The 20,993-nt window shown below is 46.0% G+C and overlaps 1 protein-coding gene across 5 annotated transcripts in view; it reads left to right on the top strand.

Moving 5' to 3' along the window:
- LOC130283871 (uncharacterized) overlaps positions 1–20,993 on the top strand; it is a 417,906-nt gene that overhangs the window by 310,657 nt on the left and 86,256 nt on the right. For 4 of the 5 annotated variants that reach the window (XM_056533499.1, XM_056533498.1, XM_056533496.1 and 1 more), the window contains one exon: positions 14,344–14,457. In XM_056533499.1, the coding sequence (XP_056389474.1) occupies positions 14,344–14,457 (114 nt within the window). The remainder of the gene's footprint in view (positions 1–14,343; positions 14,458–20,993) is intronic. The other variant, XM_056533501.1, reaches the window with a different exon arrangement.

The following is a 20,993-nucleotide window of genomic DNA, read 5'->3' as shown; positions in this document are numbered from 1 at the left end:
TATATATATATATATATATATATAGATAGATATATACAAATAGATATAAACATATAGATATATACATATAGATATTAGAATATATTAGACTATAGTAAAATGTGTAAATATTAGCAATACATGCACCATATTTAGGTGCAGGTAAACAAGATATCACATATTTATTTTTGTTTATTTTTTGATTATTGTTTACATTCTTGTGTAAAGGTTAAATCAAAATAATTCTGGTTGTTGTTGGGAACCGTCAGTGGTAGAGATGAGCGAACTTACAGTAAATTTGATTCGTCACGAACTTCTCGGCTCGGCAGTTGATGACTTATCCTGCATAAATTAGTTCAGCTTTCCGGTGCTCCGGTGGGCTGGAAAAGGTGGATACAGTCCTAGGAAAGAATCTCCTAGGAATGTATCCACCTTTTCCAGCCCACGGGAGCACCTGAAAGCTGAACTGATTTATGCAGGAAAAGACATCAACTGCCGAGCCGAGAAGTTCGTGACGAATCGAATTTACTGTAAGTTCGCTCATCTCTAGTCAGTGGTTTACCTCCACGCCACTGACATGTGACATTACCGCTTAGTTCACTGTAACTTGTCTGGCTGCCCACAATGCACTGCTCACTGGAATCAGGAAACCAGCAGAATTTTGAATATAGTTTTGAACTAAGAAATAATAAACCAGCAAACCAAATATACCAAAAGATATGAAAAAATAACAAGGGAATTTATCATTCCGTGTACTCCAGACTGCTGTTCCAAAATTGTTCTTTTTTTATGTAGTTTACCTTTGTCATAAGTTATAACACAAATCTACTGTACATGCATAGATATATTTTTATTATGCACAGACAATATAGATGCACCATATTTATTGAAGGGGTTATCTGGGATAAGATAAACACAGCTGCTTTCTTCTAGAAACAGCTCCACTCTTGTCTTCAGTCTGTGTGTAGTATTGCAGCTCAATACAATTGAAGTGAATGAAGCCAAGTTGTAATAACACACACACACACAACCAGAGGACAGCTGTGGTGTGGTTTTAGGAAGAAAGCATCTACGGTATGTTTTTTTAATCCTGGATAACCCTATGTAATTATGTAAATTTGTTCTGTTAAATGTTCCAAAAGATGTAGATATTCTCTTTAGGGGTCAAGTTACATTTACAGTATCCTTCCCATTTGATGTGCAGGATTTAAAGGGTACCTCTCATCAAAAAAACTTTTGATATATTATAGATTAATGTATGCAGAATAACTTCACAATTGCATGTTATTAAAAAATATGCTTCTTTCTATTTAATTTTCCACTTTGAAGAAATGACCACTAGGGGTCTCCCTACCAGTCCTGGCAGCAAGCATTTCAGACTCATGCTGGAGTCCTAAACACTACGAGCTGCCAGTCTGCTTTGTTCACAAAGGAGAACACTCAGAGCTGCCAGCCTGCTTTGTTCACAGTCTCTTTGGCTGTGAACAAAGCAGGCTGGCAGCTCTGAGTGTTTAGGACTCCAGCATGAGTCAGAAATGCTTGCTGACAGGACTGATCTGGAAAAATACAATAGAAAGAAGCATATTTTTCATTAACATGCTATTGGAAAGTTATTCAACATTCATTAATCTAAAATATATCAAAAGTTTATTTGATGAGAGGTACCCTTTAAAGCTACAGATTCAAAACTGTGTTCAGTCATTTAGTTTATACTGAACTCTGCGGCATAAAATCTGCAACTTCAAATCCTGTGCATCAAAAATGCACAGGATGCTGTACATGTGAATACACCCTAACTGTAGGACCACATGTGCCGTATTTTGAAGCGTATTTGCTGCTGCATATTTTCCTACCCATTGAATTCAATGTTTGAAAAATATGCAGCAGACAATATGCAGCAAAATGTGGCACATGTGATCCTACGCTAAGGGAATTTTTCAGCTAGATTTTTTTTAAATGATTAGAGCCACATACTGAAACATGTTTTCTTTTTCATCTGTTTCTATTTTCTGATTCTTAATTTGTTTTTATATCATTTTAAGTACATTATTATGAGGCTACATTGGACACAAGCCACATGGACATAGGCACAATAGACTGGAATAAACACTATTCACTAGCTAGTGTTGCTCGCAAATATTCGCAATGCTTATTTTATTCGCGAATTCGTGAATATTCGCAAATTCGCGAATATAGCACTATATATTCGTAATTACGAATATTCGTTATTTTTTTCCCCCACACAGTAAACATCACAGTGATCAACCCTCTCTGCTTCCAGCTTGTGTGGTGTAAAGAAGGCTCTAATACTACTGTGTGACACTGGCGTGTGAATTTTCGCATATGCGAAAATTAGCATATGCTAATTTTCGTATATGCTAATTTTTTATATGCTAATTTTCGCATACGTGAATTTTCGCATATGCGAAAATATAACGCGAATATTACGAATATGTGAATTTAGCGAATATTCGGCCATATATTCGCAAAATATCACAAATTCGAACATGGCCTATGCCGCTCAACACTATTCACTACTATGGGAAAGGTTTCTAGGGATTCTCTGTGACCTGTGCAGAGGTCATTTTTATAGGAGAGAGTGAGGCTGAGCTGTCAACATCAGCAATTGCTAGTGTCCAGAAAGCAATCTGCAAGTTGTCATTATTATGTGATAATACAGATCATAAAAATAAATAAAAAAAATCACCAAAAATGCTTTAAAAAAATCTGTTTAACATGAAAACAATTTAAGCAATAGGACCACACAATGTAAGTTATGTACCTCCTCCCCTCAAGTATTCTGCGGAAATGAAGGAGAGAAAACTTGACCTTGAGGAAAGGGCTCTGCTAGTTTCTGAGCAAAATCAATCCAATCCAATAATATTGGATAAACAAACTTTGTGAATTTATTCAGCAGATATAATACAAAAACATATAACACACTTTTCGGGGGTAAGAACCCCCTTCTTCAGATTAGTATACAAACATAAGAAGTCATATATGTATAAAGTCATATATGTATAAATATTTAAAAAAGGCCATCAGATACAATAGCGGGTCCCTGGACATACTAACTGAACATAATAAAGGAATTCCTCACTCAGGATCATGGTATAAACAACCATTGCTGCGACCACATAGATACCCCTGAGGAAATCACACTTGTGGTGATATGCATGGAGGCATCAGTGGGTCATGGCTTAGAAAGTATTCTTGTTGTTCTTTGGGGTAATTTGTTGCATCACACTTCTTACTCTTTTTTTTTTTTTTTTCTCTTCTGGAGCATTTATGCATTTGACTACCTTCTTTAAATGGGTACTCCGGGGAATCTTACCCATAGCCCATTCTTTACCTCTCATCATTCATATTATTCATTAGCTATATAGAGCAGTTCCTCCTCTTTGGTTGCCACTACTATGCATGAAGTGATAGAAGGACATCATCCAGCCATACACCCTGTATCTGCCTAAATCCCTCTTTGAAAGCATCCCCCACCCTCCTGAGAGACACAGACCCTGTGGTTTCTGTCCTGAATTGATAAGGCATGCTCCCTTTAGTGCTGAGAACTGGGAAGTATGCAGCCTTAGCCAATCAGACACTGGACCTCTCTCTGCTGCTCAGAGCAGGAGGGTGGAGCCTGGCAGAGCAGAGCTGCAATGATTGCTGGGAGATGTAGGCAAGGAGAGAGAAGGATGGCAAAGAATATCAAGCAGCCAGAGAAGACAACAGGGGCCACAGGAGCCATGCATATCAGGCAGGATGGTTCACAGGCAACACATCCAGGAAGTGTGGTGGCTTTGGAGATTTTTTTTACATATATACTTCCCTGGAGTGCCCCTTTAATAATGTATGGTATATATATATATATATATATATATATATATATATATATATAAATGGATGTAGGCAGCACACCAAAATAGGTGAAAAAATAGAAAAAATAAGTGCTTTTATTCCAAGGAAACTTGACATAAGTGCTAAAATAATAGAATAAAAGCACTTATTTTTTCACCTATTTTGGTGTGCTGCCTACATCCATTTATATTTAAAGAGGAACGGAGCACCGAGGTTCAAGGGCTTGCACCCAATCATCTGGATACAAGGAGGTGCTGCTTCATATGATAATTGTTTTATATATATATATATATATATATATATATATATATTGGCTCTCTTCTTTTTTAATGTGTGTGTATATATATATATATATATATATATATATATATATATAATCCCAAAATAAAGCAGCACTACTTATCCAGTCCAACCAAAAAATTGGTGCCAGCGTCCCAAAGGACTTGATCAGAGTCCATCCAAGATAAAAACCAGATACAGGCGCAGCACTCCAACAAAATAAGTGATTTAATGTCTCATGTCAGCATTACAACGTTTCAGCTCCTCCTGGAGCCTTTTTCAAGCATGCTTGAAAAAGGCTCCAGGAGGAGATGAAACGTTGTAATGCTGACATGAGACATTAAATCACTTATTTTGTTGGAGTGCTGCGCCTGTATCTGGTTTTTATATATATATATATATATATATTTTTTTTTTTATTGCATTCTGTGAGCACATTCTCCGTTCATGAGTACTTATTACCCACAAGTACAAGTACAGGTGTGTTACTGTTTAGATTGTCTTTAATTCAGAGGAAAAATTACTTCTTAGGGTTGCTACCCCAAGCATGTACTCATGCTAGTATTTCCTAACCATGGTGCCTCCAGCTGTTGCAAAATTGTTGTTTACAACAGCTGGAGGCAACTTGGTAAGGAAACACTAATGCATTAGTTTGTGTGCTTTCAATTGCATGTTCTATTCACTCTGCTATTGATATGCTCTCAGATTTGTCTAATTTCTGCCTTTTCACTTACTGGGAATAAACACATTAACATAACAAGATACCTATAATTGTTCCACACTTAGTTATCCATACTCTTAAAATCTATTTTACTTACACCTTATTGACTTTCTACATTAGTTATGATTTATGTAAGATGTCATATTGTGATTCATGTGTTATGGAGAGCATAGACTAGCAGTATGCTGTGCCAAACGCATTACTCCGAGGCTCCGCGGCACTGAGGTTCAGTAGATTGAGCCATAGTTTGTATAAGACTCATTAGGACTTCAAGAACAAAACAAATAGTGGTTCTCATTTATCAGAACTGTCTCCAAATGTATTTATATATTTCTTTATCATAAATGTCATCTAACCTGGCTAGTGTGCAAACAGACTATACTCCGCTGTATATTATTACTATACAGCTTTACTTGTTTTTTCATTTTTCTTTATTAACTTTCCCAAATTACACTTGAGTGAATGTGATCATTGCTTTATTGTTTAGGGAATGTTTGATTAGAAAATGACCTTTTGTTAAAACCAAGTTTTTATGTTAAACATATATTTTTTTAAAGTCTGGTGTCACGATGCCGGCTGGCAGGTAGTGGATCCTCTGTGCCAGAGAGGGATTGGCGTGGACCGTGCTAGTGGATCGGTTCTAAGCCACTACTGGTTTTCACCAGAGCCCGCCGCAAAGCGGGATGGTCTTGCTGCGGCGGTAGTGACCAGGTCGTATCCACTAGCAACGGCTCAACCTCTCTGGCTGCTGAAGATAGGCGCGGTACAAGGGAGTAGACAGAAGCAAGGTCGGACGTAGCAGAAGGTCGGGGCAGGCAGCAAGGATCGTAGTCAGGGGCAACGGCAGGAGGTCTGGAACACAGGCTAGGAACACACAAGGAAACGCTTTCACTGGCACAATGGCAACAAGATCCGGCAAGGAAGTGCAGGGGAAGTGAGGTGATATAGGGAAGTGCACAGGTGAAGACACTAATTGGAATCACTGCGCCAATCAGCGGCGCAGTGGCCCTTTAAATCGCAAAGACCCGGCGCGCGCGCGCCCTAGGGAGCGGGGCCGCGCGCGCCGGGACAGGACCGAGGGAGAGCGAGTCAGGTACGGGAGCCGGGGTGCGCATCGCGAGCGGGCGCTACCCGCATCGCGAATCGCACCCCGGCTGGAAGCGGAATCGCAGCGCCCCGGGTCAGTGGATCTGACCGGAGCGCTGCAGCAGGAAGAGTGTAGCGAGCGCTCCGGGGAGGAGCGGGGACCCGGAGCGCTCAGCGTAACAGTACCCCCCCCCTTGGGTCTCCCCCTCTTCTTAGAGCCTGAGAACCTGAGGAGCAGACTTTTGTCTAGGATGTTGTCCTCAGGTTCCCAGGATCTCTCTTCAGGACCACAACCCTCCCAGTCCACTAAAAAAAAAGTTTTCCCTCTGACCTTTTTAGAAGCTAAGATCTCTTTGACAGAAAAGATGTCCGAGGAGCCGGAAACAGGAGTGGGAGGAACAGATTTGGGAGAAAAACGGTTGAGGATGAGTGGTTTAAGAAGAGAGACGTGAAAGGCATTAGGGATACGAAGAGAAGGAGGAAGAAGAAGTTTGTAAGAGACAGGATTAATTTGACACAAAATTTTGAAAGGACCAAGATAGCGTGGTCCCAACTTGTAGCTAGGGACACGGAAGCGGACATATTTAGCGGAGAGCCATACCTTGTCTCCAGGGGAAAAAACGGGAGGAGCTCTTCTTTTCTTATCCGCGAACTTCTTCATGCGTGATGAAGCCTGTAAGAGAGAATTTTGGGTCTCTCTCCATATGGTGGAAAGGTCACGAGAAATTTCATCCACAGCGGGCAGACCAGAGGGCAAGGGGGTAGGGAGGGGGGGAAGAGGGTGACGGCCGTACACCACGAAAAATGGGGATTTGGAGGAAGATTCAGAGACTCTGAAGTTGTACGAGAATTCGGCCCATGGAAGGAGATCTGCCCAGTCATCCTGGCGGGAGGAAACAAAATGTCGCAAATAATCACCCAAGACCTGGTTAATTCTTTCTACTTGTCCATTGGACTGGGGATGATATGCAGAAGAAAAATTTAATTTAATCTTGAGTTGTTTACAGAGAGCCCTCCAGAATTTAGACACGAATTGGACGCCTCTATCCGAGACGATCTGCGTAGGCAACCCGTGAAGACGAAAAATGTGTACAAAAAATTGTTTAGCCAACTGAGGCGCTGAAGGAAGACCAGGAAGAGGGATGAAATGTGCCATTTTGGAGAATCGATCAACGACCACCCAAATAACAGTGTTGCCACGGGAAGGGGGTAAATCAGTAATAAAATCCATACCAATCAGAGACCAAGGCTGTTCGGGGACAGGCAGGGGATGAAGAAAACCAGCGGGCTTCTGGCGAGGAGTCTTATCCCGGGCACAGATAGTGCAGGCTCGCACAAAGTCCACAACATCCGTCTCCAGAGTCGGCCACCAATAGAAGCGGGAGATGAGTTGCACAGATTTCTTGATGCCCACATGACCTGCGAGATGGGAGGAGTGACCCCATTTGAGGATTCCGAGGCGTTGGCGTGGAGAAACAAAGGTCTTTCCTGGAGGAGTTTGTCTGATGGAGGCAGGAGAAGTGGAGATCAGGCAGTCAGGTGGAATGATGTGTTGCGGAGAGAGTTCAACTTCTGAGGCATCCGAGGAACGAGAGAGAGCATCGGCCCTAATGTTCTTATCGGCAGGACGAAAGTGAATCTCAAAATTAAATCGGGCAAAGAACAGAGACCACCGGGCCTGGCGAGGATTCAGCCGTTGGGCAGACTGGAGGTATGAGAGGTTCTTGTGGTCGGTGTAAATAATAACTGGAAATCTTGATCCCTCCAGCAGATGCCTCCATTCCTCAAGTGCTAATTTAATGGCTAGAAGCTCTCGATCCCCGATGGAGTAGTTCCTCTCCGCCGGAGAGAAGGTCCTAGAAAAAAAACCACAAGTGACAGCATGCCCGGAAGAATTTTTTTGTAGAAGAACAGCTCCAGCTCCCACTGAGGAGGCATCAACCTCCAATAGGAAGGGTTTGGAAGGGTCAGGTCTGGAGAGCACGGGAGCCGAAGAAAAGGCAGACTTGAGTCGTTTAAAGGCGTCTTCCGCTTGAGGAGGCCAAGACTTGGGATCGGCATTTTTTTTGGTTAAAGCCACGATAGGAGCCACAACGGTAGAAAAATGTGGAATAAATTGCCTGTAATAATTGGCGAACCCCAAAAAGCGTTGGATAGCACGGAGTCCAGAGGGGCGTGGCCAATCTAAGACGGCAGAGAGTTTGTCTGGATCCATTTGTAGTCCCTGGCCAGAGACCAAATATCCTAGAAAAGGAAGAGATTGGCATTCAAACAGACATTTCTCAATTTTGGCATAGAGTTGATTGTCACGAAGTCTCTGAAGAACCATACGGACATGCTGGCGGTGTTCTTCTAGATTGGCAGAAAAAATTAGGATATCGTCCAGATATACAACAACACAGGAGTATAACAGATCACGAAAAATTTCATTAACAAAGTCTTGGAAGACAGCAGGGGCGTTGCACAGGCCAAAGGGCATGACCAGATACTCAAAGTGTCCATCCCTGGTGTTAAATGCCGTTTTCCACTCATCCCCCTCTCTGATGCGGATGAGGTTATAGGCGCCTCTTAAGTCCAATTTAGTAAAGATGCGGGCACCTTGGAGGCGATCAAAGAGTTCAGAGATGAGGGGTAGGGGGTAGCGGTTCTTAACCGTGATTTTATTAAGACCGCGGTAGTCAATGCAAGGACGTAGGGAGCCATTTTTTTTGGACACAAAGAAAAATCCGGCTCCGGCAGGAGAGGAGGATTTACGGATAAAGCCCTTTTTTAAATTTTCCTGGACGTATTCCGACATGGCAAGAGTCTCTGGGGCAGAGAGAGGATAAATTCTGCCCCGGGGTGGAGTAGTGCCCGGGAGGAGGTCGATAGGACAATCATAAGGCCTGTGAGGAGGTAGAGTCTCAGCTTGTTTTTTGCAGAAAACATCCGCGAAGTCCATATAGGCCTTAGGGAGACCGGTTACTGGAGGAACCACAGAGTCACGGCAAGGGTTACTGGGAACCGGTTTTAGACAGTCCTTGGAACAAGAGGGCCCCCAACTCTTGATCTCCCCAGTGGACCAATCCAGGGTTGGGGAATGAAGTTGAAGCCAGGGAAGTCCAAGGAGAATTTACGAGGTGCAATTGGGGAGGACCAAAAGTTCAATCCTCTCGTGATGAGATCCGATGCTCATAAGAAGGGGCTCCGTGCGGAAACGTATGGTACAGTCCAATCTTTCATTGTTTACACAATTGATGTAAAGGGGTCTGGCGAGACTGGTCACTGGGATGTTGAACCTGTTGACGAGAGAGGCCAAAATAAAATTTCCTGCAGATCCAGAGTCCAAGAAGGCCACAGTAGAGAAGGAGAAGGCAGAGGCAGACATCCGCACAGGCACAGTAAGACGTGGAGAAGCAGAGTAGACATCAAGGACTGTCTCACCTTTGTGCGGAGTCAGCGTACGTCTTTCCAGGCGGGGAGGACGGATAGGACAATCCCTCAGGAAGTGTTCGGTACTAGCACAGTACAGGCAGAGGTTCTCCATGCGGCGTCGTGTCCTCTCTTGAGGTGTCAGGCGAGACCGGTCGACCTGCATAGCCTCCACGGCGGGAGGCACAGGAACGGATTGCAGAGGACCAGAGGAGAGAGGAGCCGAGGAGAAGAAACGCCTCGTGCGAACAGAGTCCATATCTTGGCGGAGCTCCTGACGCCTTTCGGAAAAACGCATGTCAATGCGAGTGGCTAGGTGAATAAGTTCATGTAGATTAGCAGGAATTTCTCGTGCGGCCAGAACATCTTTAATGTTGCTGGATAGGCCTTTTTTAAAGGTCGCGCAGAGGGCCTCATTATTCCAGGATAATTCTGAAGCAAGAGTACGGAATTGTACGGCATACTCGCCAACGGAAGAATTACCCTGGACCAGGTTCAACAGGGCAGTCTCAGCAGAAGAGGCTCGGGCAGGTTCCTCAAAGACACTTCGGATTTCCGAGAAGAAGGAGTGTACAGAGGCAGTGACGGGGTCATTGCGGTCCCAGAGCGGTGTGGCCCAAGACAGGGCTTTTCCAGAGAGAAGGCTGACTACGAAAGCCACCTTAGACCTTTCAGTGGGAAACAGGTCCGACATCATCTCCAGATGCAGGGAACATTGGGAAAGAAAGCCACGGCAAAACTTAGAGTCCCCATCAAATTTATCCGGCAAGGATAGGCGTAGACCAGGAGCGGCCACTCGCTGCGGAGGAGGTGCAGGAGCTGGCGGAGGAGATGACTGCTGAAGCTGTGGTAGTAACTGCTGTAGCATAACGGTCAGTTGAGACAGCTGTTGGCCTTGTTGCGCTATCTGTTGTGACTGCTGGGCGACCACCGTGGTAAGGTCAGCGACAACTGGCAGAGGAACTTCAGCGGGATCCATGGCCGGATCTACTGTCACGATGCCGGCTGGCAGGTAGTGGATCCTCTGTGCCAGAGAGGGATTGGCGTGGACCGTGCTAGTGGATCGGTTCTAAGCCACTACTGGTTTTCACCAGAGCCCGCCGCAAAGCGGGATGGTCTTGCTGCGGCGGTAGTGACCAGGTCGTATCCACTAGCAACGGCTCAACCTCTCTGGCTGCTGAAGATAGGCGCGGTACAAGGGAGTAGACAGAAGCAAGGTCGGACGTAGCAGAAGGTCGGGGCAGGCAGCAAGGATCGTAGTCAGGGGCAACGGCAGGAGGTCTGGAACACAGGCTAGGAACACACAAGGAAACGCTTTCACTGGCACAATGGCAACAAGATCCGGCAAGGAAGTGCAGGGGAAGTGAGGTGATATAGGGAAGTGCACAGGTGAAGACACTAATTGGAATCACTGCGCCAATCAGCGGCGCAGTGGCCCTTTAAATCGCAAAGACCCGGCGCGCGCGCGCCCTAGGGAGCGGGGCCGCGCGCGCCGGGACAGGACCGAGGGAGAGCGAGTCAGGTACGGGAGCCGGGGTGCGCATCGCGAGCGGGCGCTACCCGCATCGCGAATCGCACCCCGGCTGGAAGCGGAATCGCAGCGCCCCGGGTCAGTGGATCTGACCGGAGCGCTGCAGCGGGAAGAGTGTAGCGAGCGCTCCGGGGAGGAGCGGGGACCCGGAGCGCTCAGCGTAACATCTGGTAATGTTTCTTTTAGTTTTCCATTTTACTTTTTATATTTTAAAATAATCCGGAAATCTTGCAGTTTCCATTCTCACCACTAAGCCTCAACTTAAAATGAGACTTCCTGTTCTGTACAGATCATTTTTCCAGCAGCGTCCTCCTTATCATTACAGACAGGATTATGGTTAAAGCTGACACCAGTGTATAGATAGGACAATAGATTGTGTTCACAGCTCAGCCTCTCTCTCCGTGTGGAAGGTCACAGAGAATGTCCAGAAACCTGTCAATTGGACAGCTCTTGTCTATTGCTGCATATGTCCATAGGGCTTGCCGTAAAGCATATCTCTAAATGCTGTTAAATGCCTTCATATTAATGTACAAAGAATGAAATAAAAAAAAAATGACAAGAACATGTTTCAGTATCAGGCTCTAAGTGGAAAACATTCTATATAATAAATATAATGTACTTACACAAAGCTGTCCACACCATTATGTTGCCACACAGAACCACCCATATTATTATGACAGCCAAGGGGTAGTAGGGGATAAATTCTAAACTTTTCCCTATAGGCACTATTAGACACTATGGGGGAGATGTATCGGTGCTTTTAGATCTTTTTTTTTGTCTATGTTTTGGCGCAGTTCAGGCGCAAGCAGCATATTTAGTGACTTTTATGCATCTTTTGATATAGACAGTTTTACTCTTTTTACCTACCCGTAGAGCTTTTTCTTTTTGACCATGCAGTGGTCACGTATTTATCATTTGCGACTTTTGTCAAAAGTCGCTATTTTGTGCGCAAAGGTACTTTTTTAGGCGCAAAGCTGCACCACCTACCAGTAGGCGTGAGAATCACTTCTACCTTCCGCAATTCCGAAACGTTCTCGGGAGCTGAGTGCGGGTCATAGCTTGGTGGTCCTGGTGGCTATCTGCCACCAGGACGCATCTCTAATGCAAGACATCACCAATCACGGTGATGCCCAGGTTTAACCCCTTAGACAGCGCAATCAAATTTGATTGTAGCATCTAAAATGCAAGTAAAAATGTCACGACAGCGTTTTGCTGGCCTTGACCTCCTCCTTTTCCTTGAGATCTTGGTATCTCTCCCCGTTTTCCTAGCCTCACCCTACCTCTGTTCCTCCTCTCCTCCAACTCTTCCTAGTGTATCTGCCGCCAGACGTACTGAGTTCATTTCTGCCTTTGCTAGGTTATGTACTGTGATTACAAGTATTCACCACGATAGCCAACTGATGAATGTCCTACCTTTCTCGTATTGACACACAATTTCTGTTATGACTCTGACCTGAGCTTTTTCTTTTATATTGTATCTGTACTGAGATATTGTGAGTTATTTTTGAGTCAATAAACTTTCTCATTTTGACACTAAAAATGTCACGACAGCTCTGTGAAAGTAGGTAAAAACACCTAACCTGCCAAATTCAAGACCCAGGAAAGTGTCTACTTCCCTCCCTCACTGTCAAGAAAAAGTGTATGTGGTAGAGCTTTTCCCACCCACAGCAGAGCTGTTCAAAATTCATCATCCTGCTGCACCTTCTTGATAAATAAGATGCAGGCTAGTCAAACCCACCACTCAAATAAACGTGGGGAAATGGCTCTACCGTAGACATTCTTTGATAAATCTGGGCCTATAGGCTTAGACTAGGCAGTAATAATAATAACTAATAATGTATCATAGTTATAACAGTGGCTCAGACTGATGCATCTATAAACTGTCTAGATTAACCCCTTAAGGACTGAGCCCTTTTTCACCTTAAGGACTGAGCCCTTTTTTTGCAATTCTGACCACCGTCGCTTTATGCATTAATAACTCTAAAACGCTTTTACCGAATATTCTGATTCTGAGATTATTCTACTTTATTTTGGTGGTAAATGTTCGTCGTTACTTGCATCCTTTTTTTGGTGAAAAATCCCAAAATTTCATGAAATTTTTGAAAATTTAGCATTTTTCTAAATTTGAACCTCTCTGCTTGTAAGGTAAATGGATATTCTAAATAAATGTTATTTTTATTCACAAGTAAAATATGTCTACTTTATGCTGACATCATAAAATGGACATATTTTTACTTTTTTTAAAAATTTGAGGGCTTTAAAGTAGAGCAGCAATTTTCAAAAATGTCATGAAAATTGCAAAATCTGAAGGGACAGATTTAACAGAACTACAACTCCCAGCATGCCTGGGCAGTCTAGACATGCTGAGAGTTGTAGTTTGGCAACATCTGGAGGGCTACCGTTTGGGCACCACTGTAACAGTGGTCTCCAAACTGTGACCCTCCAGATGTTGCAAAACTACAACTCTCAGCATGTCTAGACTGCCTTCCTAGTAGTTGCCACAGTAAGGATCGCATTACTTTCACTTTCATTTCCCCCCCCCCCCCCACCCCCAACGTTGTTTCCCTACCTGAGCCGGGATCTCTGCAGTCTCCACGATGATCTTCGGTCACCAAGCCATCTTCAGGTAAGGTACCGGTCTCCATCTCCTCCCCCCGTTCTGCCCGACATCCAGGGGTGGGCAGAATGGGGGGTTGCCATGGCAACCCAATGTCCTACGCTGCCATTGGTCAGAATCAGTTCTGACCAATGGCAGGGGATAGGAGGAGATCACAGCACTGCGACCTTGCTCCTATCCCTCAGGATGATCGGGGCTGTCACTGACAGCTCCGATCATCCCTATTTTCCGGGTGATCGGGTCACCAGAGACCCGATCAGCCCGGAATAGCAGAAAATTGCATGTCTGAATTGACATGCGTTTTTCTGCGATCGCCGACATGTGGGGGTCACAGGACCCCCCTCGGCAATGTTTCGGGATGCCTGCTGAATGATTCCAGCAGGCATCCCGGTCCGGTCCCCAACCCGGCTAGCGGCGGGGAGCGGAATTCCCACGGGCGTATGCATACGCCCCACGTCCTTAAGGACTCGGGATGCAGGGCGTATGCATACGCCCGGCGTCCTGAAGAGGTTAAATTGGCACCTTCTATTAGCTGGCATACTTTTACATTATAAATGTGTGCCAATAGGTGCCACTTTTTGGCACATTTTAGTGCCCCTTCCAATGATGTCACACCCACTGTGAGCATAGTGCAAAAAATGTGTTGAAAGTCATTTTTTTTTTTTATTGACACAGAGTGCACCAAATTAATAGCATAGGGAGTTTTGTTTATCTCCTCTGGGGTCTACAGTATTTTCTGCACAGTAGTTATTGCTATAGTAGTTGATGTCTCCTAGAAATCTATATTTGAAAAATAAAATGACTAAAAGTGTTATTCGAATGATTTCCTCCTATAACCACTGACAGTACTCTTATGTGTTGTAGACATACCTTGCTTGGAATAAAGGGCTTCCAGTCAATGTCACAATCATTTTAGAGGACACCGTTTCTAATATCTCCAGTGTATGGAATGCCTGTGTGGACATTTTACCAGGTCAGGTATGAAATATGTGATTACAAAATGTTTATTTGAGAAAGCAACTTATTATATTTGCCTTAACATTTATCCTTACATACATTGATACTGTAAATAGAGAGGTCACTTTTTGAGAGGCCAAAATGTCAAATACATTTATATAATGTGATGTTAGAATGTCCATAATAACAATATGAATCATGCCTAAACCCTGTTAATAACTGTTAAAACAATATGGGGCAGAAGCATGTTATTTTTTTCTATATTATCCACAAGGTAAAAGAATATGGCATGATCCATATCACAACATAAAACAGGGCCATAGAAACTTTTTGTTCACATTGCATTGAGAAAGTCTTCAGATTATTTAACTTTTTTCTTTGTTATGTTGAGGCCTTGTACTAAAATCAGACAAATTTAAATTCCCCCATCAATCTGAACTAAATACCCCCATAATGAGAATGGTAATTTTAGAAATGTATGTAAGTATTGCCACACTTTGCTATGAGACTTAAAATTTAGCTCTTGGGGCCTGTCACAAACTAAACTTTTAATATATTGTTCCATATGTTATTATAAGCCACTTACTGTTTACTTGCTGTTAAAATTCTCACCCTTTATATGTTTTTAATGTGATTGAAAAAATGGCCACTAGGTGGCTCTGTTCTGTTCCCTGTGCAAGTCAAACAGTTAGTTTGGTCTCCACTTGGACTTGCAGAAGTCCAAACTCAGGAAGTGCGTTCGGGGCATGGCGAGGTACAGCTCTCACAGGCTTCAGTGACTTCACCCCTGCTGGAGAACACCCATTTTTTTCCTTCTGAGAGCTCATACAATGTGGGCAAAGGCAGGAGCGGTGTTAGGAGTAGTTAAGGAATATAATCTGAGTTAGTTTAGAAAATATGGTTTGATTACAGGTACTCTTTAAGCTCCAAAGATCCTGGGAAAGATTTATCAAAACCTGTCTAGAGGAAAAGTTGCTGAGCTGCCCATAGCTACCAATCAGATTGCTTCTTTCATTTTTGAAAAGGCCTCTGCAAAATGAAAGAATTGATCTATTTGGTTGCTATGGGAAAATCAGCAACTATTCCTCTGGACAGGTTTTGATAAATTTCCCCCTATGCGTCCGTGTGCAGATAGGAAAAAATTCTAGAAGGTTAACCATCACTGAAGCACTTCAACAATCTGGGCTTTATGGTAGAGGGGCTAGAAAGAAGTGTCTCCTCAGTAAAAGACACATGGAAACCAGTCAGGAGATTGCAAAAAGCATCTAAAGGACTGTCAGGCTGCGAGTAACAAGATTCTCCGGTCTGATGAAACCAAAATGAACTTTTTTGCCTCAGTTTCTAAGCTTTATGTATGGAGGAGACCAGGCACTGTCCATCACATGCCCAGTACCATCCTCACAGTGAAGCATGGTGGTGGCAGCATCAGTGTTTTTTAGCGCGGTTGGGACAGGAAGACTAGTCAGAGTTGAGAGAAAACTGAATGGAGCAAAGTACTGAGGTAAAAAAAAAAAAAACAAGACATAGAGTGCTCTGCTCCGCAGACTATGCCAAAGGTTCATCTTTCAGCAAGACAATAACCCTAAGCACACAGGAAAGACAGCACAGCAACAGATTAGGGACAACTCTGTGAATGTCCTTAAGTGGCCCAGCCAGAGCCCTGACTTAAACCCAACTGAGAGGATCTGCAAAAAAGAATAGTAATAAATCCCCAAATCCAGGTGTGCAGTCCTTGTGGCATCATACATGAGAAGACTGGAGGCTGTAATCACTGCCACAGGTGCTTCAGCTAGGTACTGAGGAAATGGTCTGAATACTTAGGTCAATACAGTATTTTTATTTTATTTTTACCATATCGCCTCAGCATAACTATAGACTTTATACATTTATAAATGCATTGTAAAAGAGAATACACTGTAGGAAAATATTCAGTATAACCAGTTTATTAATTCAAAGCACAGCAAAAAAAAACTTTAGACATGTCCAGCAGACATCTCGTGGGGAGATTTATCAAAACCTGTCCAGAGGAAAAGGGGGGGGGGGGGGGGGTGACTGCTGGGACCCCCGTGAACTTCTGAATGGGGCCCTGGCAGTCTGCTTGAAGGCGGCATGCCGATCCCCTCATGGAGCGGAGGACAACACGCCCCCTCCACGTATCCCATAGAGATTCATGGATGGGGCGTATCGGCTGTGGCTTCCTGTGGGGGTCGGAACGGCCACTTCCGGCAGACTGCCAGGGACCTTCCCACGCGATCTAAACCTTTCCCCTATCCTTTGGAAAGGGGGTGTTATTTTTCACTGCATTACTCCTTTAAAGTATCACTATAATAGAAATAATTTTTATTTTTTTCCTAATTATATATACTGTATTTCTTACAAAAAAGTTTTATATTTTGGTCTGTTACTTAATGGGGTTTTCAAAAAAGTGATAAGTGTAACACTCATGTTTCAGAAGACAAAAATCCCGGTGGATGTGGATCCGCTTGTCACGATTCGGCTGGCAGGAGGTGGATCCTCTGTGCCAGAGAGGGATTGGCGTGGACCGTGCTAGTGGACCGGTTCTAAGCTGCTACTGGTTTTCACCAGAGCCCGCCGCAAAGCGGGATGGTCTTGCAGCGGCGGTAGCAACCAGGTCGTATCCACTAGCAACGGCTCAACCTCTCTGACTGCTGAAGATAGGCGTGGTACAAGGGAGTAGACAAGAGCAAGGTCGGACGTAGCAGAAGGTCGGGGCAGGCAGCAAGGATCGTAGTCAGGGGCAACGGCAGGAGGTCTGGAACACAGGCTAGGAACACACTGGGAAACGCTTTCACTGGCACGATGGCAACAAGATCCGGCAAGGAAGGGAAGGGGAAGTGAGGTTATATAGGGAAGTGCACAGGTGAATACACTAATTAAACCAACTGCGCCAATCAGCGGCGCAGTGGCCCTATAAATCGTAGAGACCCGGCGCGCGCGCGCCCTAAGGAGCGGGGCCGCGCGCGCCGGGACAGGACCGACGGAGAGCGAGTCAGGTACGGGAGCCGGGGTGCGCATCGCGAGCGGGCGCCACCCGCATCGCGAATCGCATCCCGGCTGGAAGAGGTATCGCAGCGCACCCGGTCAGCAGGTCTGACCGGGGCGCTGCGATTGCGAGGATGTTGCGAGCGCTCCGGGGAGGAGCGGGGACCCGGAGCGCTCGGCGTAACAGTACCCCCCCCTTGGGTCTCCCCCTCTTCTTGGAGCCTGAGAACCTGAGGACCAGACTTTTGTCTAGGATGTTGTCCTCAGGTTCCCAGGATCTCTCTTCAGGACCACAGCCCTCCCAATCTACCAAAAAAAATCTTTTTCCTCTGACCGTCTTGGAGGCCAGTATCTCCTTTACGGAGAAGATGTCAGAAGAACCGAAAACAGGAGTGGGAGAAACAAGTTTGGGAGAGAAACGGTTGATGATGAGTGGTTTAAGGAGAGAGACATGGAAGGCATTGGGAATACGAAGAGAAGGAGGAAGAAGGAGTTTGTAAGAGACAGGATTAATCTGGCACAAGACTTTGAAAGGACCAAGATAGCGTGGTCCCAGTTTGTAACTGGGGACACGAAAGCGGACATATTTAGCGGAGAGCCATACCTTGTCTCCGGGAGCAAAAATGAGGGGGGGTTCTTCTTTTCTTATCGGCAAACCTTTTCATGCGGGATGAAGCCTGTAAAAGAGAATTTTGGGTCTCTTTCCATATGGTGGAAAGACCACGAGTTACTTCATCCACAGCGGGCAAACCAGAGGGCAAGGGAGTAGGGAGGGGGGAAGAGGGTGACGGCCGTACACCACGAAAAATGGGGACTTAGCAGAAGATTCAGAGACTCTGAAGTTGTATGAGAATTCGGCCCATGGTAGAAGATCTGCCCAGTCATCCTGGCGGGAGGAAACAAAATGCCGTAAATAGTCACCCAGGACCTGGTTAATTCTTTCTACTTGCCCATTGGATTGGGGATGATAAGAAGAAGAGAAGTTTAATTTAATCTTGAGCTGTTTACAGAGGGCCCTCCAGAATTTAGACACGAATTGGACGCCTCTATCCGAGACGATCTGCGTGGGCAAACCGTGAAGACGAAAAATGTGTACAAAAAATTGTTTTGCCAACTGAGGCGCTGAAGGAAGACCAGGAAGAGGAATAAAATGTGCCATCTTGGAAAATCGATCAACGACCACCCAAACAACAGTGTTGCCACGGGATGGGGGTAGGTCAGTAATAAAGTCCATACCAATCAGTGACCAAGGCTGTTCGGCTACAGGCAGAGGATGAAGGAGACCAGCAGGCTTCTGGCGAGGAGTCTTATCCCGGGCACAGACAGTACAGGCCCGCACAAAATCAACAACATCCGTCTCCAGAGTCGGCCACCAATAGAAACGAGAGATGAGTTGCAGGGACTTTTTGATGCCCCCATGGCCTGCGAGGTAGGAGGAAGATATCCGCACAGGCACAGTAAGGCGTGGAGAAGCAGAGTAGACATCAAGAACTGTCTCCCCTTTGTGCGGAGTCAGCGTACGTCTTTCCAGGCGGGGAGGACGGATAGGACAATCCTTCAGGAAGTGTTCGGTACCGGCACAGTACAGGCACAGATTCTCCATGCGGCGTCGTGTCCTCTCTTGAGGTGTCAAGCGAGACCGGTCAACTTGCATAGCCTCCACGGCGGGAGGCACAGGAACGGATTGCAGAGGACCAGAGGAGAGAGGAGCCGGGGAGAAAAAACGCCTCGTATGAACAAAGTCCATATCCTGGCGGAGCTCCTGACGCCTTTCGGAAAAACGCATGTCAATGCGAGTGGCTAGATGAATAAGTTCATGCAGGTTAGCAGGAATTTCTCGTGCGGCCAGAACATCTTTAATGTTGCTGGATAGGCCTTTTTTAAAGGTCGCGCAGAGGGCCTCATTATTCCAAGATAATTCGGAAGCAAGAGTACGGAATTGGATGGCGTACTCGCCAACGGAAGAATTACCCTGGACCAGGTTCAGCAGGGCAGTCTCAGCAGAAGAGGCTCGGGCAGGTTCCTCAAAGACACTTCGAATCTCCGTGAAGAAGGAGTGTACAGAGGCAGTGATGGGGTCATTGCGGTCCCAGAGCGGTGTGGCCCATGACAGAGCTTTTCCGGACAGAAGGCTGACTACGAAAGCCACCTTAGACCTTTCAGTAGGAAACTGGTCCGACATCATCTCCAAGTGCAGGGAACATTGTGAAAGAAAGCCACTGCAAAACTTAGAGTCCCCATCAAATTTATCCGGCAAGGATAGTCGTAGGCCGGAAGCGGCCACTCGCTGCGGAGGAGGTGCAGGAGCTGGCGGAGGAGATGATTGCTGGAGCTGTGGTAGTAGCTGCTGTAGCATCACGGTCAGTTGAGACAGCTGGTGGCCTTGTTGCGCTATCTGTTGCGACTGCTGGGCGACCACCGTGGTGAGGTCGGCGACAACTGGCAGTGGAACTTCAGCGGGATCCATGGCCGGATCTACTGTCACGATTCGGCTGGCAGGAGGTGGATCCTCTGTGCCAGAGAGGGATTGGCGTGGACCGTGCTAGTGGACCGGTTCTAAGCTGCTACTGGTTTTCACCAGAGCCCGCCGCAAAGCGGGATGGTCTTGCAGCGGCGGTAGCAACCAGGTCGTATCCACTAGCAACGGCTCAACCTCTCTGACTGCTGAAGATAGGCGCGGTACAAGGGAGTAGACAAGAGCAAGGTCGGACGTAGCAGAAGGTCGGGGCAGGCAGCAAGGATCGTAGTCAGGGGCAACGGCAGGAGGTCTGGAACACAGGCTAGGAACACACTGGGAAACGCTTTCACTGGCACGATGGCAACAAGATCCGGCAAGGAAGGGAAGGGGAAGTGAGGTTATATAGGGAAGTGCACAGGTGAATACACTAATTAAACCAACTGCGCCAATCAGCGGCGCAGTGGCCCTTTAAATCGTAGAGACCCGGCGCGCGCGCGCCGGGACAGGACCGACGGAGAGCGAGTCAGGTACGGGAGCCGGGGTGCGCATCTCGAGCGGGCGCCACCCGCATCGCGAATCGCATCCCGGCTGGAAAAGGTATCGCAGCGCACCCGGTCAGCAGGTCTGACCGGGGCGCTGCGATTGCGAGGATGTTGCGAGCGCTCCGGGGAGGAGCGGGGACCCGGAGCGCTCGGCGTAACACCGCTGGACCTGTGTGGCAGATGATTTGGACCATACCAGGGAGCAGAGTCTATGGTGCCGCTGGTTTTCACCAGAGCCTGCCGCAAAGCGGGATGGACTTGCTGCGGCAGGTGGCACCCAGGTCGCTACCCCTGGCACGGCTTGACCACACAGGCGGCTGAGGAGATGCGAGGCACAGGAGGGATAAGACAGCTCGTAGTCAGGATAGCAGAAGGTCAGGGCAGGCGGCACAGTAGCGTAGACAGGAATGTAGCAAATGCTCAGTAGGCAGGTGGGAAGGAGAAAGGTCAGGTCAGGAGCAAGGTCAGGATCAGATACACAGCAAGGCAATAACAGGAATGCTTTCTCTCAGGCTCAAGGCAACAAAGATCCAGCAGGGAAGTGAGGAGGGTGG

Source organism: Hyla sarda, chromosome 8 (assembly GCF_029499605.1).
Source record: "Hyla sarda isolate aHylSar1 chromosome 8, aHylSar1.hap1, whole genome shotgun sequence".
Lineage (NCBI taxonomy): Eukaryota > Metazoa > Chordata > Amphibia > Anura > Hylidae > Hyla > Hyla sarda.
Note: the sequence above shows the minus strand (reverse complement) of the source record. Positions and strands in the feature narration are given on the sequence as shown.